The sequence below is a fragment of the Botrytis fragariae genome (assembly GCF_013461495.1).
Source record: "Botrytis fragariae strain BVB16 chromosome Unknown tig00000001, whole genome shotgun sequence".
Lineage (NCBI taxonomy): Eukaryota > Fungi > Ascomycota > Leotiomycetes > Helotiales > Sclerotiniaceae > Botrytis > Botrytis fragariae.
In genome coordinates, this window is record NW_023500987.1 from 3,805,638 (window position 1) to 3,829,940 (window position 24,303).

At 44.0% G+C, this 24,303-nt stretch overlaps 7 protein-coding genes across 7 annotated transcripts; 4 read left to right on the top strand and 3 right to left on the bottom strand.

Moving 5' to 3' along the window:
• Positions 1 to 4,065: 4,065 nt before the first annotated feature.
• On the top strand, positions 4,066 to 5,620 carry Bfra_001150 (putative mitochondrial import receptor subunit protein; the record flags this gene model as incomplete). The annotated part of the gene is made up of 3 exons (XM_037331588.1): positions 4,066 to 4,216; positions 4,308 to 4,458; positions 4,540 to 5,620. The coding sequence occupies 3 exons, from the start codon at positions 4,066 to 4,068 to the stop codon at positions 5,618 to 5,620; spliced, it is 1,383 nt and encodes a 460-aa protein (XP_037197921.1).
• Positions 5,621 to 7,847: 2,227 nt separating this feature from the next.
• Bfra_001151 (uncharacterized protein) lies at positions 7,848 to 8,931 on the top strand (the record flags this gene model as incomplete). Its single annotated transcript, XM_037331589.1, has 3 exons — positions 7,848 to 7,981; positions 8,080 to 8,245; positions 8,305 to 8,931. 3 exons carry the CDS (start codon positions 7,848 to 7,850, stop codon positions 8,929 to 8,931), a joined length of 927 nt encoding a protein of 308 aa, XP_037197922.1.
• A 1,425-nt stretch (positions 8,932 to 10,356) lies between these two features.
• On the bottom strand, positions 10,357 to 12,093 carry Bfra_001152 (putative upf0183 domain containing protein; the record flags this gene model as incomplete). The annotated part of the gene is made up of 2 exons (XM_037331590.1): positions 10,357 to 11,861; positions 11,919 to 12,093. The coding sequence occupies 2 exons, from the start codon at positions 12,091 to 12,093 to the stop codon at positions 10,357 to 10,359; spliced, it is 1,680 nt and encodes a 559-aa protein (XP_037197923.1).
• A 453-nt stretch (positions 12,094 to 12,546) lies between these two features.
• Bfra_001153 (putative kinesin-ii 85 kda subunit protein) lies at positions 12,547 to 16,062 on the top strand (the record flags this gene model as incomplete). Its single annotated transcript, XM_037331591.1, has 2 exons — positions 12,547 to 12,963; positions 13,012 to 16,062. 2 exons carry the CDS (start codon positions 12,547 to 12,549, stop codon positions 16,060 to 16,062), a joined length of 3,468 nt encoding a protein of 1,155 aa, XP_037197924.1.
• A 715-nt stretch (positions 16,063 to 16,777) lies between these two features.
• Positions 16,778 to 20,130, top strand: Bfra_001154 (putative ef hand domain-containing protein; the record flags this gene model as incomplete). The annotated part of the gene is made up of 2 exons (XM_037331592.1): positions 16,778 to 19,809; positions 19,866 to 20,130. 2 exons carry the CDS (start codon positions 16,778 to 16,780, stop codon positions 20,128 to 20,130), a joined length of 3,297 nt encoding a protein of 1,098 aa, XP_037197925.1.
• Positions 20,131 to 21,111: 981 nt separating this feature from the next.
• Positions 21,112 to 21,513, bottom strand: Bfra_001155 (putative het domain-containing protein; the record flags this gene model as incomplete). The annotated part of the gene is made up of 1 exon (XM_037331593.1): positions 21,112 to 21,513. The coding sequence occupies one exon, from the start codon at positions 21,511 to 21,513 to the stop codon at positions 21,112 to 21,114; it is 402 nt and encodes a 133-aa protein (XP_037197926.1).
• Positions 21,514 to 22,237: 724 nt separating this feature from the next.
• Positions 22,238 to 23,674, bottom strand: Bfra_001156 (uncharacterized protein; the record flags this gene model as incomplete). The annotated part of the gene is made up of 1 exon (XM_037331594.1): positions 22,238 to 23,674. The coding sequence occupies one exon, from the start codon at positions 23,672 to 23,674 to the stop codon at positions 22,238 to 22,240; it is 1,437 nt and encodes a 478-aa protein (XP_037197927.1).
• Between the last annotated feature and the right edge of the window lie 629 nt (positions 23,675 to 24,303).

Genomic DNA, 24,303 nt, shown 5'->3' on the forward strand with positions numbered 1-24,303 from the left:
ATCACCTATTTTTCAAATTCTCCACAATAAAATCATCCAAGTGCAACAAGACTACTTTGAGACCATTGTACCTGGCACCTACGCAAGTGCAGCCCAAAATGAAACACGATAGCGTGGGATGCTTGCAACGCCCTGGCAGTAACTTTGACCAGGTCAGGTCCAAACCTTCCGATGCTGATCCAAGATGAATGAGCAATTATGGACAAATTTCCCCAGGTAGGTTGAACCTGGTCAATTTTCTGATTGTGGTTTGCATAGCACGCATAGTTGAGGAGTGTACGAAAATACATAAAGATCCAGGACCCCAACTTGCTGCAAAGGAGAAAATAGATTATTCAGTATCACTTCATCAAGCGCTACCTCTATCTACTACAAGTTTCAGGTCACATCGATAATAGAAACAATCTTTTTATATTGCGATTAAACATTCATCAATCACCACAAGCAAGATATAACAATCCTCTCCCTCCCACTTCGAGAGTAGATCATCAACAACTTCAATCATCATTTCATCTGAACAGCTTCCTCCATACACACCACAGTTTAGTTCAATCTATCCCAATCAATCAATATGCCTGCTCAACATCGCCCAACCAACCTTCCTCCTTGCCCAGGACCACCACCCAACCGTCCTCTTCCTCCTCTTCCATCCAAATAAATTTCAGTTCTTGGACAAGAAACACATCAACTGAAGCTAAAAGGGAACATGGACTCATTACCACAATGCGAATACCAATTCGATACCTCACCTCCAAATTGAGAGAGCCACCGAATCCGCGTTTGAGAGTCAAGATTACACTGCTACCTCACATGCATACCATACCCGCCTTACTCACGCCTCATAAATGCCATTCATCCTTCGGCACTAAATGGTAGTTTCTCCGCGCAACATCACCTCATCTTCGGCGCTTCTTGAGCTTCTTGCACAAGTATCCCCAAGAGGTTTCTTCCCAACCCGAGCATGCGCATCGGACCGAACGGCGCAGTGGTTATACACTCTCAATTCATACTACACGCTACCCACAACTTCTCTTCTCGCGGCAGAGATTCGAGCAGGCTCATCTTCAATTGCTTGCACGCTACTATCTCGATACCCTTTTACACTCATCTGTCATTTGACTTTTGAGTATTTACTGTACCAATATACTACATGCCGCGGCGACGGTCTTACTCACATATGAGGTTTTAATATGCATACTTGTATTACTATTACTGGCGCGATGGAAGGATATCCAATCAGGATGATTATGGATGGGAATATGATGGGTCGATAGGTTACCTACTGAGGGCCTAGGGAGTTTTCAAGGATTGGTAGCATCACCGCCATGGACATGGAAAGATTGCGATATGTACTGATATGATGAGAATTGATATGACGAGGGAAAGAAATAATTGAATCTTGAAACTTTTCACTACACACTATACTTTTTTGTCCATTTGACTGTGATGCTTGATTGTGATTTTGACTTTACACTTCTACCGCGAGCGATTGGTGCTTGACCGATTCTTCGTTTGCGAGAAAGAATATTATTCCTTGATTCACATTGATATCACGAAATGAGATGCACAAGGTAGGTATGATACATGCTTGGGTCAACAATACGGTCAATTCGATACGAAAGATGTGATTGGGCACCCAAGTTCCCGGGCTGATAATCCTTCCGTTGCCTCGTCTGCCCCAATCCTTATTTCCCCTTTCTAGAAGCATTACCGACGCGATATTCTCACTCAGCGAGGGCAAAAGCGAGCGGCGATGTGAATAAGGCAAAACCGCCACGCTTGTTCGCTCGTTAAACTTTCCTCCACTATATAATGCTCGGAAATCTCGCATGCAGGAACATTCAAAGGATGATGTGATCGTCATGATAATCATTGCCATCGCCTCCTTGATATCGCGACCGAGCACGATGATGATGGTTGGTCGTTTGGAATATATTAGCCAGTAGTGATACGTTGTCATACGAACCATTCCCAACCATGCCTTACCGAAGTTTGAAAAATGGGTCAGATGAGCTTTTGCTTGCTGGTCTGCTTGTCTATTCCCAGGGTATACTGCCTCAAGAGTGCGCAGAATCTTCACGTGAAAATCCTGCTCTCCCCCTGTCGACCTATTAGATTAGCCAAGGGAGGAGACTCACCGATATCAATTCGTACCACCTGAGAGTGAAGCATGGTGTATGAGGTGAGGGGTGTAAACAAGGCGACCGAACGCCGACCTACAGGGGATCGACCAGCGCCGAAGCCTTCCCGTTGAGTAGGCAGTAGCAATTTGGTTGTCTCAAGCATGCGGGGTGAGTAATCGGGGATAGGATGTAGGATAGTAGTCTATGACTATACGATATCAAGCAGGCAAACAGACAGGCAAGCTCAAGTAGACGCGAGTTCTGAATACATGTTTAGGTATAGATAGATTTTTTTAGAAAAGCTTTATTGAGGTCAGACAAGAAGTAGTCGTGGTAGTCCGTGAACACATTCCTTTTGGCAGGCTCGCGCGCGCCTTTCGATAAGACAACATACATCATAGATAATCAAGCCATCTCTCCTCACAAGGATGAAAGATCTTCAATCGTGATCACCCACGGAACACAACACTCAGAATTTAATGTCACTCATAAAGATCTTCCAATCTAATCCTTCGAACTTGGCTAATGATCGGATGGATTTACATAGCCTGTCAACTTTCTCGAACTTTTAAACTTTAGATTAATCGATTATGATGCAAGGGATCGTCTCCATTCTTCCTGATGTTACTGACTAAACCCTACCCGTTGTACAGATGTTATTGCTTTTGAAGGAGAAGATATTTCTATAAATGGCGGTTCATTATGATGAAGAGGGTTTCTGATATCTGAGATATATACCTTGGCTCAACAGCAGAAAGGTCGAAAACGGGTTGGCGTAAATTTCGAGAAATTGTTCCTGAGAAGAAGGAAAAGGAAGATGGATATGTCTCACCATATTGTTGTGACAGTGTAACCAGCTGATGCATAGAAGCTATGACTTCTCTGAGACGAAAACCCAATCCAACTGATATTCCTAGTGTATTTTCGTATGTAAAGATACCTTGGAGTGGAATCGTACAGTCAATATATTCGGGCTTACAAAGATGAGGGGAAGAAGGCTTGGTATCTTCAATTATACCTCTTCAAGACCAATATTGGGTGTGATAGTGACACACCAAAAATCCGGTGGTGTGGGTTAAGGTTGCTAGGTTGAAGTGACTTACACAGTCTTGGTGACCAGGTAGTAGATAGGTAGTAGATAGGCAGTAGATAGGCAGTAGATAGGTAGTAGATAGGTTAAAGTAAGAATTGGTCTTCAACACTCTTCTCTGCATGATTGTGGCACAGCAACACGGCGAGACGGATGCGACGTTGATGTTGTGCTTCCTTGGGGGTTATTTCTTGTGTACATGTGTGTGCTGTGTGAAGAGGAGAGTAAGCATATATCCCGATAGGCTGTTAGCTAGATGCATCTAATAGTTTTTGGTGGTTGTGTGCTTGGTTGTGTCGTGGTTGGGTATCGCCGAGCAGCTGAGAATTGAAGAGACAAAACCACATCACGTGTACACGGGTAATTTTCTCAGGAACGCCAGGAACGGGATGGAGCGCGAGGGAAAGGCTTGGCAACAATGGAGGGGAATTTCTTATTAATTGATCAATATTTTTTGACAAGTCTAACGTTAACTTTAACGGCGACATCAACAACGACATCAACCACAACACCAACCACAACACCAATACCAGTCTAGGTGCCGACTTTCCCTTCACCGTTTACAATATATGCATGTGTGCATATGTACAATTTGATACATGACAAATTACTTGCATCTGCTCACCGCAATTGTAGTAGCTTTTACAAGGAAAAGCATAAGGCATAATTGATTCTTTTAGACGACTTGCAGATTTCAATCAAGTAAAATCCTCAATTCCATCATCTTTTTGCTTTGAATCTTTAACCCATACTTCAAACCTCAATCATATCTTGCTCAAAAATCATACCACACCACTTTATACTTGGCACAGAAACCCACGCATAACTTCCGCATTATATCACATATCAATCATGGTTCTTGAACTGCATATTTGGGGTCCATCATTCGGTTTACCCTCCATTGATGCACAATGCTTAGCTACTATTGCATACGTGCAGCAAGTGATCCCACGTGGTCAATGGTCCCTTGTTGCTAGTAGTGATCCAACCCTAAGTCCCACGAGTACGTGACGCAGAGAATGCATCCTTCTACCCCTCACCCAATCCTTGAGTGGTCAAAAGAGGAAAAGTTCAATATTGATATAATCCTGCAGATGAATTACCTGCTTTGAAAGATAGCAGGAATGGGGTCATTCATTGGGTGGGTGGATACAGAAGCATCATCGATTTTCTCACACAATATTCATCTGGGAAATGGAATCTAGATGCGGGCTTACGAGGACAAGAAGGGGCTGATTGTACAGCGTAAGTACTACCGAAGAAAAAAACGGATAGAGAGATCCTTTATGTTTATTGTGATGCAAAGCTTATTGATTGGTCGATTAGATATTCTGCTTTTATCCAAATGCATGGACAGCCGTTACTAGATCTCTCACTCTATGTTTCTTCGAAGAATTATTCCGAAACCACTCGTCCGATTTTCAATACGATACAGTCTTTTCCCTTGCCATATCTTACACCGCCTCATCTCCGAACGGAAGCTAAAAAAAGAACAGAATATCTAGGTCTAGATGCTCTGGATATAGATACAGAGGATGATAAATCACGAGACCAACCAAGTATCATACCCGAATCTCTCAGGAGGGGCAAACAATCCGTCTCAAGTTTACTAAAAGCTTCTCCTGAAACTAATGCGCAAATCCGGCTCGATGCATTAGCGAGCGACTTTTTCTCTGCAATCAGAGAATTAAAAGGAAATAAAAAATATCTTGTTTCACATGAGAAATTGTCGAGTCTAGATTGTCTAGCACTAGGTTTTATGTCTCTGATGCTGTATCCGCAGTTACCACAACCATGGCTGCAAAAGACGATGAGGAAAAAGTTTCCAGATTTGGTTGAATGGGTTGAAGAGCTGAAAGATGAGGCGTGGAATGGTGTGGTTGGGTTGGAAGATGCGCTGCTTACCAAATCTGGCAATAGCGGGAATGCAAATGCAGTGCAACAGAAGAAAGGGAGTTTACCTTGGCAAGCGCCTGAAGCTCGTGGTATACTAAATATCGGAGGCGTATTTTTGGCGAGTCTAGCAGATTCGTTACCGATTGTGGGACAACAGAGGAAAGATAATCGTATGAGACGGTATGGTGGCGAAAAGGAAAAGGACACTGATACGGGTAGCATCTGGAAATATGTTATCACAGCGGGAAGTTTAGTTGCGGCTGTCGGATTGGTGGCGGGCTATGCATTACATGAAGGGTTAATACAGATGCCTGATAGTTGGCCAGAGAAGAAAGACGATGAGATGGAGAAAACTCAAAGTGTAAATGATCTTGGAGAGGCGGGTCAGGCACTTTTTGCCTTTGCGGATCATATGGACGAGAGTGTACAGAGACAAAGAGAGTTGGAGAGAAATGATAAGCCGATAGTGGAGGTTGATGTTGATGTGGGACAAAATGGGGTTGTGAGGTAGACTTAGATGAATGATACTCGGGGTATTCACCTCGTGGTTGATGTTCAACGTTATGATGGAACAATGGTTCTCGAAATGATATCATTCATAATCTTCACGTTTTGGGGTTTCAAACATTGCTGTCTTTTTATGCTCATGCAATCCTAGTGTTGATTTTGAAGGTTAGTCAACCAAGAATTTCATCTATGATATCTTGTTACTCAATTGTCTTTCCCACTGCTCTCTCCCCACCTACAAATGATATTCTCTCAATATATTTTTGAGACTTGCGAGGAGGACCATGGATCTCTGTTTGTTGTGCGTACAAAAAGTTGGAGAGATCAAGTAGTTTCCACAAGCGCGCATATGCCCATCAGCCTGCCACGGGATTGCTATTCACAAGTGCGAATATTACTTGCTACCACTCAATTATGTGCACTCGGTTGTTTCGTTAGTGTATATTATTGTGACGTAGTATGTTTTCGGTTTGAGAGTTTCCATGGTGGTCGTTACTTCAAATGTAGCTTTCGGTTCATCCGCAACGATTCAAGAAAATATCATTTGCATATATGATAACCAAGAAAATGCAGCCTGGCCATATCATCTAGATGAAACGATTTGATTGTTCTTTATTCACTCGGATTTTGATTTTCGTTGTATAAATCGCGGTCCTAGTCTTTCACGTCGGGGAAGATTTAAGTATTGAAGCGGAAAAGTTTTGCGGTTGAGGAATAGATCAGAATGGTGTGGAGATTTGAGGTTTTGAGGGGCAGTTAGGGAAATGTAAACACATTAAATATGGAAATATCTAGAGTAACAACACTCGCAGGCGAATATGCGCGGAAAGGGCCAAAAGTGCAGGCTGTGAAGTGTTCGGATTCCTAGTGTAAATTTATTCACCTCGTCTGAGTAGGTCAAATTCGCATGTGTATTTTTCATTTCATTCAAGTCACTCGAACAGGCAGAATCTTCAAAGTAAAATCCAAGAAGGACTACCCATTCACCCTCACATTGTTGTTATTGTGAATATCACCACTATTGTTGCTCGATATCAAGGTGATAATCATGCCTTTCAGTATATGGCTCCTCGAGAATGTTCTTATTTTACGTTTCAGCGTTCAGCCTACTTTGAAATGCTGTCAATGTAACTTCTGAATTACAAATTCCACCTCAATCATTGCTGCAAGGGAATCATTACATGTGCTTGCACGTTGCTGTTGTTCCATCTTGACATAAGCAACAACGCCTGCGCCTTTGGAATTTTATACTTCTCAAGCTTGAGGACAAATCATGGCGGTTCAAGGCACAAGCACCTCACCTATTCTGCAAATTATAGATATCTGATGATTTCAAACGGAATGTCGCCAACGATCATAACATTCAGATGGCTTCGATACTTAGGACGAGACGAAAGTGATGAAATGAGAGTGATGAGACGAGAGCTGCATTGTTATTGTGGAACTTGAACAATTTGCGGTACCTGCACCTTCTCCATGGGAACATATCTCAATGGTATTAATTTAGAGGTATGCTCCTCCTTCATAAGGCAGTTCTCAACAATATCAAGCTAGAGGGACGCTACTTCTTCATGGGAACATATCTCAATGATACTGAACTAGAGAGACGTATGAGAATGCAATTCCTTCTTCAGAATTGTGTTTTCGAGTATTCAAAGCCATCTTCAGAAGAAGAAGATAACCACTGACTCTCGTGCAATAGATACAAGACATCAAGATAAAGCTCAACTTTTCATCACAAGCATGCTTTTCTTTCGGGAGAGCATAAAAGAATAGGAACAACACTTTGCAATCTCAAGTGTTAGACAATACTTGAGGTTGAAATTATGGATTCAAGACGAGAAAATGAATTTTAACTTATGACAGTAAGAAACTCCTCAAATAGTTCTAAGACTCCCTCTGAGAAGACTCTTCAAAATTTTAAACGAGAAACAATAGTTGAAAATTTGATGATATCTGGATGATCAGAGCATCTGTTACCATCTCCTACACTGTACAATAACATACCAGTTTTCATGTGACCTACAGAGAGATTGAATTGCATCTCGATTTCTATTACCATTACTCAGTTACTACAGCAACTCATCTATTTCTTACTAGACATAATGGAAGCGGCCTCCCTCGGTAGAAGTTGGCACTGAAAAGAACGTGTTTGTACCTCTCCATCTGTCTTTAATTGATCAACATAAAGCTTTGAAAAATATATTAGGAAATCTGAACAGGTCACAACCATGGCTAAAGGTCCAATTATAAAACACCTTCAAGGTCAAGGAACGTGTAATCTTGTCCACTATCCACTTCAAGATACCCTGACTGCGATCAATGACACCCAGCGTCAGAACTATAATGAAGCACTTATTTGCAAGTACTCGCACTATTCAACGAACTTGTCATCATGTTGATACAGCTCTAGACTAACCATACACTCTGATGCGTAGGGTTAAATATTTATACCTATTTCAGGGGAGTGAGCGATGATGGCGACGAAGAACTCCTCCGCAGCGACAATTACAAACGACTCTTCCCCTGGTGTAGGGCGTTGAAAACGACGCAAAGCATCTCATCTCATCTCTTCAGGACCCGCAGGAAGTTGAACAAATTACTAAGATTAAACAATACACTTATGGGAGTACGTTTTCACCTGGAAATAGTCCTATCCTATCAAGGATAACTGCAAACATTTTACAGGTTATCCAGCCTACTGCTGCTTCCAAGTTACCACCTAACCTTACTCCGGCTCAACACCAACAGGTTCAGGCACAGAAACAAGCTTATGATGCTCAAGTCGCTGCATCACGAATCGCTGCATCACAAGTCGCTGCATCACAAGTCGCTGTATCACAAACCGCTTCGCCTTCCACCCAGAAAGCCGATGTTCCAGCATCTAGCCAACCAGAGTTAATTCATAACCCCTCAGCGAAAAATCGCTCGGCAATTCGTCTTCAGTCCCGCGGCCACTTTTCTCCTTGGGTCGAGCCACCCCTAGCGTATGATAATTTATCAACGCCCGGAGCAACTACGAATCTGAGTGAGCAACCTGGGTCAGCAACCGATTCCCGCTCTCGACAAGCACATTATCAAGTTCGAACCAAAGGCAATGGTAGAACGGGATCATATTCTAAGCTTCTGCCTCTCCAGAACGAAAGCAGCTACGAATATCCTGCGGACAGAGACTCAGATTCCCATACGGAGTCAAGCGCCGATATAACTGATTCTAGTCAACTTTCACCAACATTATCGACCTCCCAAATCATCCTGAAGACCGAGGAGCCCTCTCCAACCAAGTGGAAAACCTCTAAAAGCTCAAGAAGATAATCAAATGGAGGCTGATACAATTGAGCAAGTATAAATAACCAGCTTGGACTTTAAGATTTTAGCATTTTTTTGCACAATCTTGGCATTGACTTCTCTACGGATGAGGGTGTACTAACGGTATCGCAGTTATCTAAGTTTAACGGCACTACTTCCAGGCGGCCATGTGGTCACTTTCTGGAGGAGCGGTAGCGATATGTAAAAGGATATGGGAAACGCATGATGATTCGCACAATGGCTCGACTTCTTTAGTACCTTGGGTTCATTGGTGAGGGTATTAGTTTTTCTTAAAAGCTCTGCAACCCGACTTTAGGTATTGGAAACCTCCAGCTTCAATTCGATATGCTGATATGCGGTTTTTAACAGCAAGGAGAGAAAGGGAGTAATACTAGAAAAGCAGTCTTTTAGTGTCTCAATAATAAAACGGGAAATTTAAAGCTTCAATGCCGTTGTGATATGTGTTCACCACAGTAATTCAAGCTTTCTTTTTCTCAATATCTGCAGCCACAAAGCTGGCGCTTGCTCTGTTGCAGTCGAATTTCGATACTTCTGCGCGAGGAACTCCTATGCTTACTACTAAAGCTAGCGATGAATCTCCTCCACGCCTGTCCTCCTTCCCCCTCTCCAGTCACAAATTTTAGCATCATATCGAAGCGAATCCACGGTTGCTATCTTTCGAACACAGGTAGCGTTAAGAGGTCTTACTTCGCCGAGGAACTGGCACTTTCTGGCAGACGTGAACACGGTGTAGATGACGCATCTCAATATAGCGAAATGTGCTACAAATGTACTTAACTCACGGGATAGTTCAGAAAGAATTGTCAAGTATTGGTTGAAAATACCTACGAAAGCCAATATGATTCCTTGAGTGATCTTTAGTTGCTATTTAATGAGTCTGCTTGCCGTGACCACTGACCCTTTCCCTATCTTCTCTATTCTCACTCCATCTCCATCTATGACAACTCCTGAGACAAATTGATTTGAGAGATGATGTGTTGGAGGGTGAGGATGACGATGAGTGTGATAGGAATTGCAAAACATGATGATTTGCTCAAAAAGGGACTTTAATGTTCCTCGGTATCATATTTAAGGGACCTTCTCTTTAGTGACTTCACTTACTCACCGTTGCCTCGAAACATGTTTGTTATTTACCAAGAAGTACTCACTTGTGGTGAGTGAAGAAGATGGCATTGGACGCGCAGTAAAACAACTGCTTCGCAGCAGAAAATAATTATATTCAGAACGTCAATGCTTTAATCGTAAATCTTGATATCACTACAAATGACATGAACTCCCGAATGCCTGAACCGTTCAATGACCCACCCATGTATGTATGCAATCTAAAATATATGTATCACCAAAACACCCGAACTAGCACCAAAACATTTGGTATCCAACCCATCATCCATCAAAACTTCACCCACCCAATCAAAACACCGTAACACCACTCACAGTACCATTCTTCAGAACTTCAAATACCAATCCCGGAAATCCAAATAAAGTAGTGTTTCCCAAGCCCTTCTCATCTTCCTTCTCAGCATTTCGTTTCCCACCTACGCTATCTTCCCAACCACCAAGTAATTCGCAACTACTTCCTGGACTATCGCCCCAATCGCGATTCAGCACCATACCGCGTTGTCGTTGTTTGGCTTCTTCGACGTTGTTATAGATGCTTTTCCATTCATCGTAAAGACTGCTTTCAATAGACGGGAAAGAAGTTTCGGAGTTAATGGACATGATTTTAGACTTGGGTTTTGGCGACAAGTATTCGATTTCCCAGCGACAACGTCGATGACGATTGAATGGGTATGAGCCCGGGACATTACCATGTAATATCACTTTTGTAGCTACCAGACGGGCGGTGGCATCTGTGGGAATAACTCGATTATTTTCTTGTTGAGAACGTGCTTTAGACGGGGGAAGTTGTGAGGGTGATGTGGGAGTAGAGACTAAGACATCGAAGCCATGGTAGAAATAATTGTAGAAACATTCTCCCGTAACATTTCCTGCTGCTTCTCCTTCACCGCTATCATCATCAGAATCATCCGTCGCAGTGTGAGCTGAGGATTGGTCGGTATCGGTCGAATCATCTCGGAGATCCGTTGAGGCTGGTCGCCTACCAGTGCTACTTGCAGTCCGAGGTTTGTGAATCGACATCTTTTGATCGTTCTTTCGATATATAGCATCAGGTGGTCCGAGTTCAGCCACAAGCTCTTGAGGAGTTGTTTCACCGAGAAGAATCCAAAAGGGAGTATTGTTGAAACGACGAATCAACTCAAGTTTTCCTCCACCATAAAGTTTAACAAGGCCAATTTCATCTGCAACCGGTTCGCGACCTTTTGTCAAGGGAGCAAATGTTTTGAGGGGTTCAAGGGTCTGTGTGAACAAGTTGTCTCTTGCCTCGGGCCAAGATTCCCCTGAGAATATGGCCATGGAAGAAGCAGGTTGGCCGGCAGATGATGAGAGTAGCGAAACAACATCTTTTCCGGGCGACCAAGATGATTTATGTATAGGGAAGGAAAATGCGACTCCGGGATATGATAATACATATAGGCCCATTCCAGTCTCATCTCCAGCATCAGGCTTGATATATTCTCCAGGAAATGTAGGTCCAATTAAACTCTTGTAAATATGTCGAAAGGTTGGCCCAGTAAGATGTCCAGTTCCTGCGCCGTTTGGTGAAGCAGTTCCACCAGATCTTAACACCTCCCGATCATTATATGTGAGTTTATTTTTGGTAAAGTCTAAGACTTCTATCAGTCGCAGACGTTGCTGAGGTCCATCAAAGCGTAAACGGATGCCGTTGGAAGGCAGACTGAGGATAACAGGTTCATCGACGGGAGCTACAGGCTCATAGGTCAAGTCGAGTTTAGGAAATCGTTGTGGTTCGGCTTTTATTCGTGTGATAATTTCGTGAAGTGAAGCTCCTAGAACTGAGGATATATTATTAGTTTCAGTTCTTTGTGAAGGAGAACAATGTAGTTATATACCTAGAAAGCCCAGAGCTCGTCCTGGATGGACTTGAGCGCTGAATAACGACATGTCTGCTACATTTGTATTTGAATTATCAGTAGACAGTAAAGTATTTGTACTGGTACTCGAGGTATTTGAATATTGAATTAATGACTGCGACTGGGAAGTGAGACACTTCCAGAGTGATGGCATGGTGGGGCTGGAAGCTCGTGATGCTTGGAGTAGAGAAGTGGGATTAGTTTGGTTGCCGGGGCAACAATTTGTCAGAAATGAAATGTTGATCAAAGAAATTGATTGTATTGATTGAATGTTGAAGAAACATCAACAATTATTTGCGACAAGAACAATACGACAACGACATTATATTTTCAAAGGTAAAAGAAGAAGTTCTGGACTTTGAAATCTTCCATCAGCATCGAGTTATTCGCCTGTTGCTATTAGCGCGTTGGTCCCCGCGTTGAACTCACTTACTCAGTTTTGGATCTCTAAACAAACAAAAACAAACACCCATACTGCCGACCTGCTGTCCTTCTTTCCCTCGCGAGCGACGCAGAATTAGGTTCCTTCAATATATTATAATCGCCAGTTATGGCAGGAATACCCCGAGCAACGCCAGCGCCAGCTGTAAATAAAAGGATAAACACCATGAGACCTCCACCAAGACCATCAAGTTCTTTAGCAGGACCAAGACCTTCTACCTCTAGATCTAGTTCAGCGATGCCACCGCCGTCGAGATCTGGAGCAGTCTCGCCAACAGGATCAGTTGTATCTGTTGCTACATCTACTACGGGAACGAAAAGAAAAGAAAGAGATTTTGAGCATGAAGGAGGTGGAGAGACAAATATCAATGTTGTGGTACGATGTAGGGGTCGAAATGAGCGCGAAGTCAAGGAAAACAGCGGTGTTGTACTCTCAACAGAGGGAGTAAAGGGCAAGAATCTCGATTTATCGATGGGTCCCAGCGCTCTCAGTAACAAAAGTTACCATTTCGACAAAGTGTTTTCATCTGCAGCAGATCAAGCCATGATTTTCGACGATGTTGTGACTCCAATTCTTGATGAGGTACTTTCACTGCTGTTATTTACATGTAAGCATTACTAATTGTTTTAGATGCTTGCGGGATACAATTGTACGATATTCGCATATGGCCAAACTGGTACTGGAAAAACATATACAATGTCCGGAGATATGAGCGATCATTTAGGGATCCTTTCAGATAATGCTGGAATCATACCTCGCGCCCTTCACGCTTTGTTCAACAAACTCGAATTAAATGACGCGGAATCTTCGGTGAAGTGTTCATTCATCGAACTGTATAATGAAGAGCTACGCGATTTGATAGCTGTCAACGATAGCACAAAGCTAAAGATCTACGACGACAACAGCAAAAAAGGAAGTACTACAACATTAGTTCAGGGTATGGAGGAATCGTATATTAAGACCGCTAGAGACGGCGTGAAGATTCTGCAGGATGGATCTTTCAAAAGACAAGTCGCCTCAACCAAGTGTAACGACCTGAGTAGTAGAAGTCACACGGTCTTTACAGTTACCGCCTATATCAAGAGGACAGCAGAAAATGGGGAGGAATATGTTAGCGCTGGCAAGCTGAACTTGGTTGATTTAGCAGGAAGTGAAAATATCCAACGCAGTGGTGCTGAGAACAAAAGAGCTGCTGAAGCTGGTTTGATCAACAAGAGTTTATTGACTCTTGGTCGTGTGATCAATGCCCTGGTGGATCGAAGCTCTCGTGATGTTCACATTCCTTACCGTGAATCGAAACTCACACGTCTTCTTCAAGATTCACTCGGTGGCCGAACGAAAACGTGCATTATTGCAACAGTTTCTCCTGCCAAAAGCAATTTAGAGGAGACAATTTCCACCTTGGACTATGCCTTCAGAGCCAAGAACATTCGCAACAAACCTCAAGTCAACCAACAGGTTTCCAAAAACGTCCTTCTTAAAGATTTTACATATGAAATCCAAAAACTCAAGGGCGAACTTATTGCCGCCCGACAGCGCAATGGAGTCTATCTTACCAATGAGAATTTTGAAGAAATTCAAGTCGAGAGTGAATCGCGGAGAATACTTAGTGAAGAACAGGCAGAGAAAATCGAGACAATGGAAACGAATCTTCGCAATAAGGTCCAAGAACTATACACAATAACTTCCAACTTCATGACCATGAAGAAAAAGGCCGAGGCGGCGGAATCTGTCTTGGATGAGACAAAAGGTGTCCTAGAACAAACGGAATCAGTACTAGAAAACACTCGCCGGACTTTGGAGGAAGAGTCTGTACTCCGAAAGGCTCACCAGAAGACCGAGGAACAACTTAGCATTGTTGGTAGTGAGCTTCTTTCCACGCTGGGACGCACAGTGAACGATGTTGGCGGTCTACATGACAAGAATAGGCGAAAGTCGGCCCTTCAGACCCTGAATCGAAATGCCTGGGGCCTCTCACAGGCTCAGGTCTCCGAGGTGACGAGTCTTGTAGAATCACGGGTCGAGGAGTTCCGAGTGCAACAGCAGGAACTTATGGACGCCGTCTCAGGTCGCATGCAAACATTCGTCGATGGCGAACTGGAAAAATTGGCGGCGACACAAGCCTTCCTAGAGGAGAACGTTGTTGCTTTTGAAACTTCTGGGAAGGAGGTGTCCGAGCAGACAGATTCAGCCAAGGAAGAGATGAATGCGGTTCTTGAAGAGATCAAAACTCTTCGGGAGGATGTCAAAGTCCGGGTAGGTGAAGGCCTCCAAGGCTTAGCAGTTGCAGCAGAAAGAATTTCTGCAGAAGTGATCAGTGAACTTGGTGCTTTCCATACCCAGCTTCATGGATCATACAGTTCACTAGGTCGAGATTTCAAGTCACTTTTCGAAGACCTACTCAAGCACGTCAACGCACAGAAAGCCGAGGCAAACGAACTAAGACAACAACTTCATGCCGCTGGTGAGGCCGCCATGGAATCGAATACTGCCATCAACTCCAAACTCGACGAGGTAATCCAAGAAGAACGAAAGCAAGCCACTGAAGATCGCCAGAATCTGCTTTCACAGATCTCGAGTTTAGTCATGGCTCAAGGTGCAAGTCAAGATGCACGTCTCGGTGAGAAGATCGCCGCCGTTCGAACAGACATTCAATCATCAAATGAAACTTTTGAAGTGACTCGGGTCAAGTACAGCGAAGGCATGGATGCGTGGAACGAGAACGAAGAGAAACTTGTCGAGGAAGTCTTGAGGGCTAGGGAGACTTTGAAGACAAAGCTAAAGGATGACTGGATGGCTGCAAATAAACACAATGCTTCTATTCAAACTACGACTCGATCTGTACACGATGAGACCGTTCGCATTGTCGATGAACAAATGAAGGATGTCAGCACTCAAATGCAAGCACTCGATGACTTTGTCACTCGTGCACGAGCACAGAATGCAGAGCATCATGATCTGCATGCGAAATCTCTTCAAGGTCTATCGTCTACAGTCAAATCTTCGTATGACAATATCGGTGCACACTTCACATCAACATTTGGTCGTGTTAAGGATCTCGGCGACGAAATGACATCAAAGACAACAGCCTTAGCCGAGAACCTTACTCCATTAGATGACAATCTTCGACAGCCACTTGCAAATCTTCGCGCTACCATTGCTAAATCGACAATGCAGGAGTACGAGCCGACAGGAGAGACTCCCCAGAAGGTTCAGTATCAATACACAATGCATCTGCCTCGGACAGAAGCGCATGAAACACTCCTGGCAGCTCTTCGGCGGCCACAAGCTATGCAATCACCTAGCAAAGTTGTTATCCCAGTGGTTTACAACGATTCTAACCCTACTGTAAATGAAGAGGTAGCTTTTGTTCCTATCGAAGAACCAGAAAATAAGCCAACTGGACTTAGGGAGATCGACGTGAACGTAAACGCCGGAACACTGAACTCAGAGATCCAAAGCCTAAGCCAAAGCCTAATGTCAAACGGTTCAGCTAGATCCATTGATTCCGATGGGTCCACTCCACCATTCAAAAAGCAAGCAACGGGCAAGATACCAAAGCCAAAATTATCGAAAAAACCCAGCGTGGTTGCTCTAGAGGGAAGAGAAAATACGATACCGGGGTCTGAGATATTTGCGCAGAGTACAGGAAGAAGACGGAGTCCAAGGACGGCAGGATAAGGGAGAAATGGTTGGAAACTAGAAGGAGGAGCAATGTTAGACTCACTGTGTTAGCGTTTTTCGGTGTTGTTACTAAAGGAGCTACAGGGCAAGAAGAAAGGATTGGGATAACGGGTCAACAATTGGCGTTATGGTGTTTTAGGATATCCAAAGTTTCAATATGCTGTTGCAATTATTATGAAATGCTATGTTCTATTCTACATGTTATTTGAATCCAATAATTGCAGGTTATGATGATACTTGGTGATTTTCATGGGAGTAAAGACATAAAGCGTTTAGTTGGCATTTTGTAGACTGATAGATCATGGTCCCCCGACCAAAGCAGCACACAGCCTTAATAAAGATAACTGTACAACAATGCTCGATTTACAAGGAAACAACATCACAAAGTACTTACCTAGGTAGGAAAGATGAAGAGAGGGGAGAGGCGAGAGGGGGTAATCATAATCACGTGGTGATAAGCGTAAGCGATAAGAGGGAAGGCTGAATAATTCACATTTGGCAAGCTCGACACAATGCGAGTCCCTTCCCGTCGCGTCTCAAAGATTTTGTTGGCCATATTCACAATACTATACAACTCAACACCAAGAGTAATTCTTTTATTCTAGACAACACAGATGCGGCCATGTACTCCTGCGGATCTGGTTGCCTCAACCTAGGAGTTCCAACAATAAACTGAGAAGCCAAACTTCAATACAATAATTTTATTGCAGCAATGTCAGCCACATCTATAACAGCTTCGAATACACTATCGAGAAGCAGGGGTGCAATACTCGCCCTCACCAGCTGTGCCGCTGCATATGGAATATACTATTTCTATAGCACAAATGTCGCTGATTCACAAGACAACACTGGGAGTAGTGGACTACGTAGAAGTAATGCGGTTTACCGGCGCCGACGCACAGAATCAAGCGACGAGGCTATACCTGCTCAATTACAACCCATTCCACCAGGCGAAGATGAAGACGCAAATATCGTAGCTAGACCTTTGACAGATGGAGATACAGTGGTGGATGACGGCCCGGAATTTGAGGGTGGCTTGACAGGAAGAGCACCAACTGCAGATGCTGAACGAAACGGTCAAAACATTGTTCAGCTCCTCTTTCGTGTTTCCGAAGATGCTACAAGGAGGAATGCATACGTACATAGAGGATGTGGCTGTAACGGTTGTTCAGTAGTTCCCATTCGTGGAATTCGATATAGATGTGCAAACTGTGCAGACTTTGATCTATGTGAATCATGCGAAGCACAAGGACTACATACCAAGACGCATATATTCTATAAAGTTAGAGTACCAGCACCATCTTTTGGACCAAGGCAGATACAACCTGTGTGGTATACTGGGGATCCCGAGAATCAAGACAGGATGATCACATTGCCAAAGGAGTTGATTGCGAAATATTCTCACGAGACAGGGTTTGAAAGGCCGGAATTGGATGCATACTTTGAGCAATGGAACTTCATGGCAAATACACCTTGGCCAGAAGACCCCGATGATATTCACTTAGCTATGGACAGAAGAACATTTGAGCGGTGCTTGGTACCCAGTGGCGGTTATAGGAACAACGCCCCAAGTCTTATATTCGACAGGATGTTCGCCTTCTACGATACCAACAGAGATGATCTAATCTCATTCTCAGAATTTCTTAGAGGTCAAGCATACCGCAAACAAAAGGATAAATGGCGTGTGATCTTTGCGGGATACGATATTGACGACGATGGTTACGTTGACAGGAAAGATTTCTTACGAATATTTCGCTCCTACTACGTCTTATATCGCCAAATGCATAAGGATATGGTAGAGGGTCTCGATGAGCAGCATATGATGAGCTCGGAGGCACATGCTCATCTTAATGGCCGTGGCGCTCTGGGGAGATTAATTGGTCAAAGTTCAGGTGCAGGCCTAGGGCCATTTCCAACTTTAGAATCGCGGGCCGGCGAGGGAAAAATCATCCGTGATGGAGAGATGGAGATTTGGGATGGAAGGGGTGTGATGAGGCCAAGCGCTAACGATACTGGAAATCGAGATGATACTCTTGTTAGTTTTAGTCGGATTTCAGCAGCTGCGATGCGTCCCGTTGAAAGGACACGAGGCTACTGGCGATTCTTGATGGAAGACCCCTCTACAGAGAGCGAAGATGCTGTGCTCGAAAGAATTTCCGAGGAAATTCTACGAGAAACCCTTGAAGAAAACGATCCCCAGTGGGTTCCAGATGACCCTGTTTTGCTTGACGCATCTAATATCTCCGAAAATCCCTTTTTAACACCTGCGGAGCATGCAACTGTAAATTTTGAACGTCGTCGACGAGACTTGAACATAACTGATGAAGATGTTCAATCAGTTTGTGGATCAGACTACTCATTGTCAAATATTCCGGAAAGTGCTCGCCCTTTCATCATAAAGCATGCTATTAAGAGACAGAAATCCCGATATGTATTGCACGAGAGATGGAAGCGGAGACAATTTTACACTGATGAAGAAGAAGGAGCATCACCACCTGCTGACTGGAATATCGAGGAAGACCTTGCTACAGTTGGCGCTGACGGAGAAACCTCCAAGTCTCAATTCAATCAACGACCGACTATTCATTCTCGCTCATCCTCTAAGGTAAGATTTGCGGAGGACATTGATGACTTTGATACCCGCTCAAATCCTTCGACATCTTCGCGGAGCGTTCCTGAACGTTGGGGTGGAATAGAAATACCTGACGCAGAAAAAGACGTGGGAAAGGAGATCTTGTACCAAGTCTCGCAACAAGCCTATAATGAAATACTCGATCCATTATTCCTAGCTAAAGAAGATATGGCGGTGGCCGTCTTGGAGACAAAGAAAGAACGCGACAAATACCGACATCTTTTCAGCACTGTTGACTTTGTGAGGTGGGCTACGGCTAAGAGAGTCGAAGAGGATAAACTAGTTGCTAGCGAGACCGTTCGCCCAGGTAACGATGCTGTTGGAGGAACGAATAACAATCCACGGCCTGTATGGCCTACTATTCCTGAGGTAGAGGTCGAGGATATACGCTTGAGACAGCTAGATGAACTTCTAGAAGCTACGGGCTACCAAGTGGAGGAGTCTAGTGATGCCAATGACACAGCCAATGACACAGCCAATGAAATGTTCGTTCCTGACTTGGAGCTATCAGGTCTTTCACATCGTGAATTTGACCTTGATATGGCAGTGCTCGAATTCCAACACGCTCCTTATTACAAGGACGATCCTCTGAGGGCATGGAAATATTATGTTGATAAAAATAACCTCAATCTTTACCAACAACGCGATTTCTTTTATGCCTTGCAGCCTCTCTTACCACCAACTCTTCTGTTCTACATCGACGTACACCTCAAGGAGAAAGAAGAAGAGCGTGATGAGGTTTTCAGTTTTACTAGCACTCAATCGTCTGAGCATAGAGATCCTACCCTCCCTCAATTCAGACCAAATTCTGTCACAGATGATGTGTTTTCTGGCAGATCTGTCGGAGAACACCAGTCAATTTCAGAAATCTCAGATTCTGAACCTCCAGCTGCAGATTCTTCCAGCCCCAAGAAACAGCGTTCCCAGAAGGAAGATAAGAGACCAAGTGATGAGGTATTATACGAGTTGTGGAAGATTGAAAATGTTGAGCAGGAGGGCAAGGAGAGAGGTGGATTGGGAAAGATAAACTTCGAGGAGTTCGAACAGTGTGTTAAAAAGGAGGCGGCTAATGGGAAGGGTAATGCGATGGACTATTTGGGAAGCTGGATTGAGTTCTGCATCCCTTAGGTCCTTCGTTGTAATCCTAGCCCTGACCTTTCTTTAACAGAATACTCGGTAAATACGGTTGGCTAATAGTAAAGAGAACGGGCAAAGATGGTGAGACAGTCTTTTATGAAGAAGATGATTTGATTGAGGAAGACGATTCGACTGATGAAGTCGGTGATGGCATGGATGTTGACAATGACAATGTTGATGCCAGTGACCTTGAAGTAAATGTTGCTGAGGATGAGTGGATTGGGGAAGAGCAAGGGATGCTCTCCAGTGAACGGGAATCAGACATTGCAAGCGGAGGCTATCGATCGAGAGATTGATTATCATTTTGTCATGGATATGACATGACAAGCAGATGATGGCTCCGTTCCATTATAGACAGAGACGAGGGCAATGAAGTGGATGAGTTTATGTATGAATATACCAAAATTATGACAGCGAGCAAAAGAACATCGATACATTTTGAATTGTCTTACTTGTACTTTGCGTGTGCATGGAATTCTGTGTGGATAAAGCTTCGCCGGTCCAGGGGATGCTTTGTGTGCTGGTACCAAAATTATGTCCTTGAGGTCCCGACACTTATAAGCCTTTAGCTATCTCGAAAAAGCTTCATCTTTGTACGCGTCAAAGATAGGACCATTGTTGAACTTTTAGATGTGTAATGACTCCTCAATCCTCTTGGAGATCTCCATAATCTTCTCCTTTCCCAACCCTAAGTCCAACCTCGACGTCACGATACTCCTCTAGTCCTCCTCATCTATGCCATTTCCGTCTCCGTTCCCACGATCATCCCCATCAACAACAAAATGTCCTCCAATTTCCGTGGAAATCGCCTCTTATCTCACTGACCCCTTTCATACTTGCCACTTGACTTGCCAATAACCTCAACAATTTTTTTCTTCGAACTTCGTCATCTGGCCAGGAACCTGCAGGGAGGATATGACAGAACCATCTTTTTCTACTCGCAATATCAATCGTGTGGTCGTCAGATACCTTAATGATTTCTTCTTGGAGTCGTACAAAGGCTTTCGTGCCCTCTCCGTAAAGGAGAGGCATATTGATATCGAAAATTCCTAACATGCTCTCGTAGTCTTGCGTCGCGATATCCAAAAAATTCTCAGCGCGACACTGGCCGCTGTGATGGGGCTATAGCCCAGAAGATACGAAGCACTGATACCCGTTATATGACTGAAAACTCGAGTCAGAGTGTTCGATTCATCACCCAGCCTCACCCAGTTTCTTGAGTAAAACACAAATTTACTAGGAGCTAACAGCTCTTGTAATGTCCAACCCCTCGTAAATCACCTACTTTTATTCAAGCCCTCTCTTAACTTTCTTCCAAGCTGAGACCCCACCTTTTCCACCTCCCCTTCAACAATATCGGCTAAAAAAGCAAAACAAACGATCGCCCCTGCATACCACGCAAACATGAAATTTATAGCCTCACTCAACTCCGCACTACTACTCTTATCATTACAACACGTATCCATCCACGCATACATCAATCCAATCTTCAACGCCAATTTACACGTCGCTTCAATCTTCGCATATCCAGCTTTCTTTTCTGCCTTTCTCCGTGAGAATGCCCACTTTTGAAAGGTGACCTCGTCGTGCTCCAATGTGTGCGATAGAACTGCATACTTGGGGATATCATCGCCGTGAAACTCTGAGAATTCATAAGTGGTGGTGTTGATTAGGCGCATGGTGCTTCATTGTTCTTTCACCACGTTCTGGTTTCTAAGGGTATTGGTGTGCGCTTGTCGAAGATGTGGCACCGAGTTCCCTGCGCGACCATGTTTGCATATTCAGCTGCGGGGGATCTTCTGATTCTGCGAAGGATCCTTATAGAAAGTTCCTTGGTATCTTACATCAACCCACCAGCGATTGTATGGACTGATGCTAAATTTCTCGACTTTCGAAATTTTTAACAAACTCATTCTTTAATGATTTGATATCAGAATCTATGTTTTCATTGCTCAATCTCTAATGAATCATTGTAGCAACTTCTAATCTAAGTCATTTTTGCAGTGTCCTATCAGTCCGTACACCCACTGGTGATCAAAACCATTAATTTTCATCAAAAATTGCACATCCGTCAACAACCAAGAGTAGTTGAAGAATATTCAAAATATCGCAACTAGACTTCACAATACTCAACTTTGAAATCCGAATTCTATTCATAAGTAGCCTGCCTGATCTATCAACTAAATCTAAACCGATAAACGAATCCAAACACCCCAAAAAGTGCAATGCCAAGTACCCGCAAGATGAGCCCAAGATCTTTAGCTCATGGAAACTACATTCATCTCCATGCAATATCAAATCTGTTAAAGCAGACCCTAACGCCGCTCGCTAACGCTACCGTGCTTGCTACCACCAAGTTTGCTACCTATCTATACTTCGAAATCGATCTCTTTGCTTGGAATCTTAATATCTTTCTCTGCCATAGCGATCACGCTCAACAGCAAGATCTTCATCTTCTGCCAGGCGACGCGTATGGCTAAGAGTTGTAGAAGGAGCTCGATACTCGCGACGGCTGTTTAGCGATGGTGGTGGAATTAGGGTATGGCGTGAATTACTGGAAGGCGCCATTGATGGTACTGTACGTTGAGACTCCCTTCCCGAATACATCGACCTTAAATCGCCAGGGCGTCCACTGCGTTCGGTGTATCCACTGCGTGAAGCTGCATCCCTTTCAAGCCTTGAGGCTTCGGACGGCGTGATGGTTTTAGCGCCCGACTGAGAATTATCAAAAAGCCCATCCCCAGCCAGCTTATTCCTTCTACGTAGCGGTTTGATGAGAGGGCGGTGTCTTGCAGGATCGCCACCGATGGTATCTCCAGGACGAATGCGTTGTATGCCGGACTGAGAATAGTCGACAACCATTTTTGGTACCTCGCCGCCTCTCGAGGGCCTATATTTGGAATCGGCAATATCGCCAGAGCGAGGAAGTCCAATACTAATCGTCTGATCCATCTCAGAATAACTCCTACCATTACCAGATGAACGGTAAGATGATTGGTGTTGTCTCTGACTATATAATGCTGTACCATTATTGTCATCACTCATCATCATTGTCGTGGAAGAGGACATAGAGAATGATGCGCCCCTCTGCACGGGATTTCTGTCGAGGGCTGCCGTGCTTCCTGATCTCAATCGCGAACTATGAGATGCTCTACTGGAGGGATCCACACTTCCTGCTCTCAATCGCGTACTATGAGATGTTCTACTGGAGGGATCCACACTTTCTGCTCTTGTTCGGGGTCTGCTCTCCCTTGTGTTCCCTGTCTCCCGCGAGTCCCTTGTGTGCATTGTGTTCTCTGTTGCCCTGGAAGCATGAGTTCTTCCACTTGGAGCCTGAGATGGAGTTCTTGCACCTGGAGCCTGAGATCGACTTCGTGGTGGAGCAGCCCTCACACGATCGACCGTTTCTTGAGTCCAATCAGAGAGAACTCTATCCCTGTCTTCCTTACGGAGAGATCCTTGTCTTCGCTCCATTCCTGTACGAAAGTTGTCAACAGCTGCTTCGCGACTTCTCCCATCATTTATGCCGTAACGCATGTCCCTCTCATATACTTCATCGCCCACGACAGTGGCGCTTTTATGATTCTTTGAACTAATACTCGCAATGGTGGGAGCCTCAGACCTAGCGGTGTTCGCCTCGACGAAACCATGACTAAAAGCAGATGTAGAAAGGGGTGGTCCCTCTCGATTGTCTTTTCTTTTGGCGCGTCCTGTTGGTCTTTTCGATGTGGCTTCACGAGACTTGGAGTAATGGGATTGTTTCACTGTTTCGGCATCAGAACCATAGTCTTCCCGGCGACGATCTCTCCCTCTCCCCCTTCGATCACCTTCATATTCCATGCTGTGTAAGTGAAAGTATAGAGAATGAAGAAATTTTTTAAGACTTAGTGAAGATACCCTTACGACGCACATCCCCTCTCCCATTCATATATCCCTTCAACAATTTAAATATGGGTACACAAAACTGTTTAGGCTCTCATGGTTCGGTCGCTCCGTATTCACGGCAATCCGGTCCCTATCAATACACGACTAAACCAATAGGCCCCTGGATTCATGCACCTCAAAAAACCGGTCAATTTCCAAGCACAAGACCAGATCATAGTTGCCTACATACATGAATAAGAGGGCGATGGCTGTGCTATGTAGACCAATAGGTCACATGGTAAGGATAGTACAGGAACTACCTGTTAACGCTAGTTAAAATTTATAAATGGCCATGGTAGGCCGGCTTGATTAGTCGGTGAACCAGGTGAAAACCCAATGACCTTTTTGGTATAAAATTAGCGCTAAGCGCCCATTCACCATGACCACAACATTATCAGGCCAGTCTAGCTCAAGACCCATTTTCATCGGAAAATGAGATTTACGCGAAACGTACCAACCTATGCTCTTAAATATTGAAATACAACGTATATAACTAGCTAGGAATCAAGGAAATTAATCACATTAGAAAGCTCCAATTGGTTCTG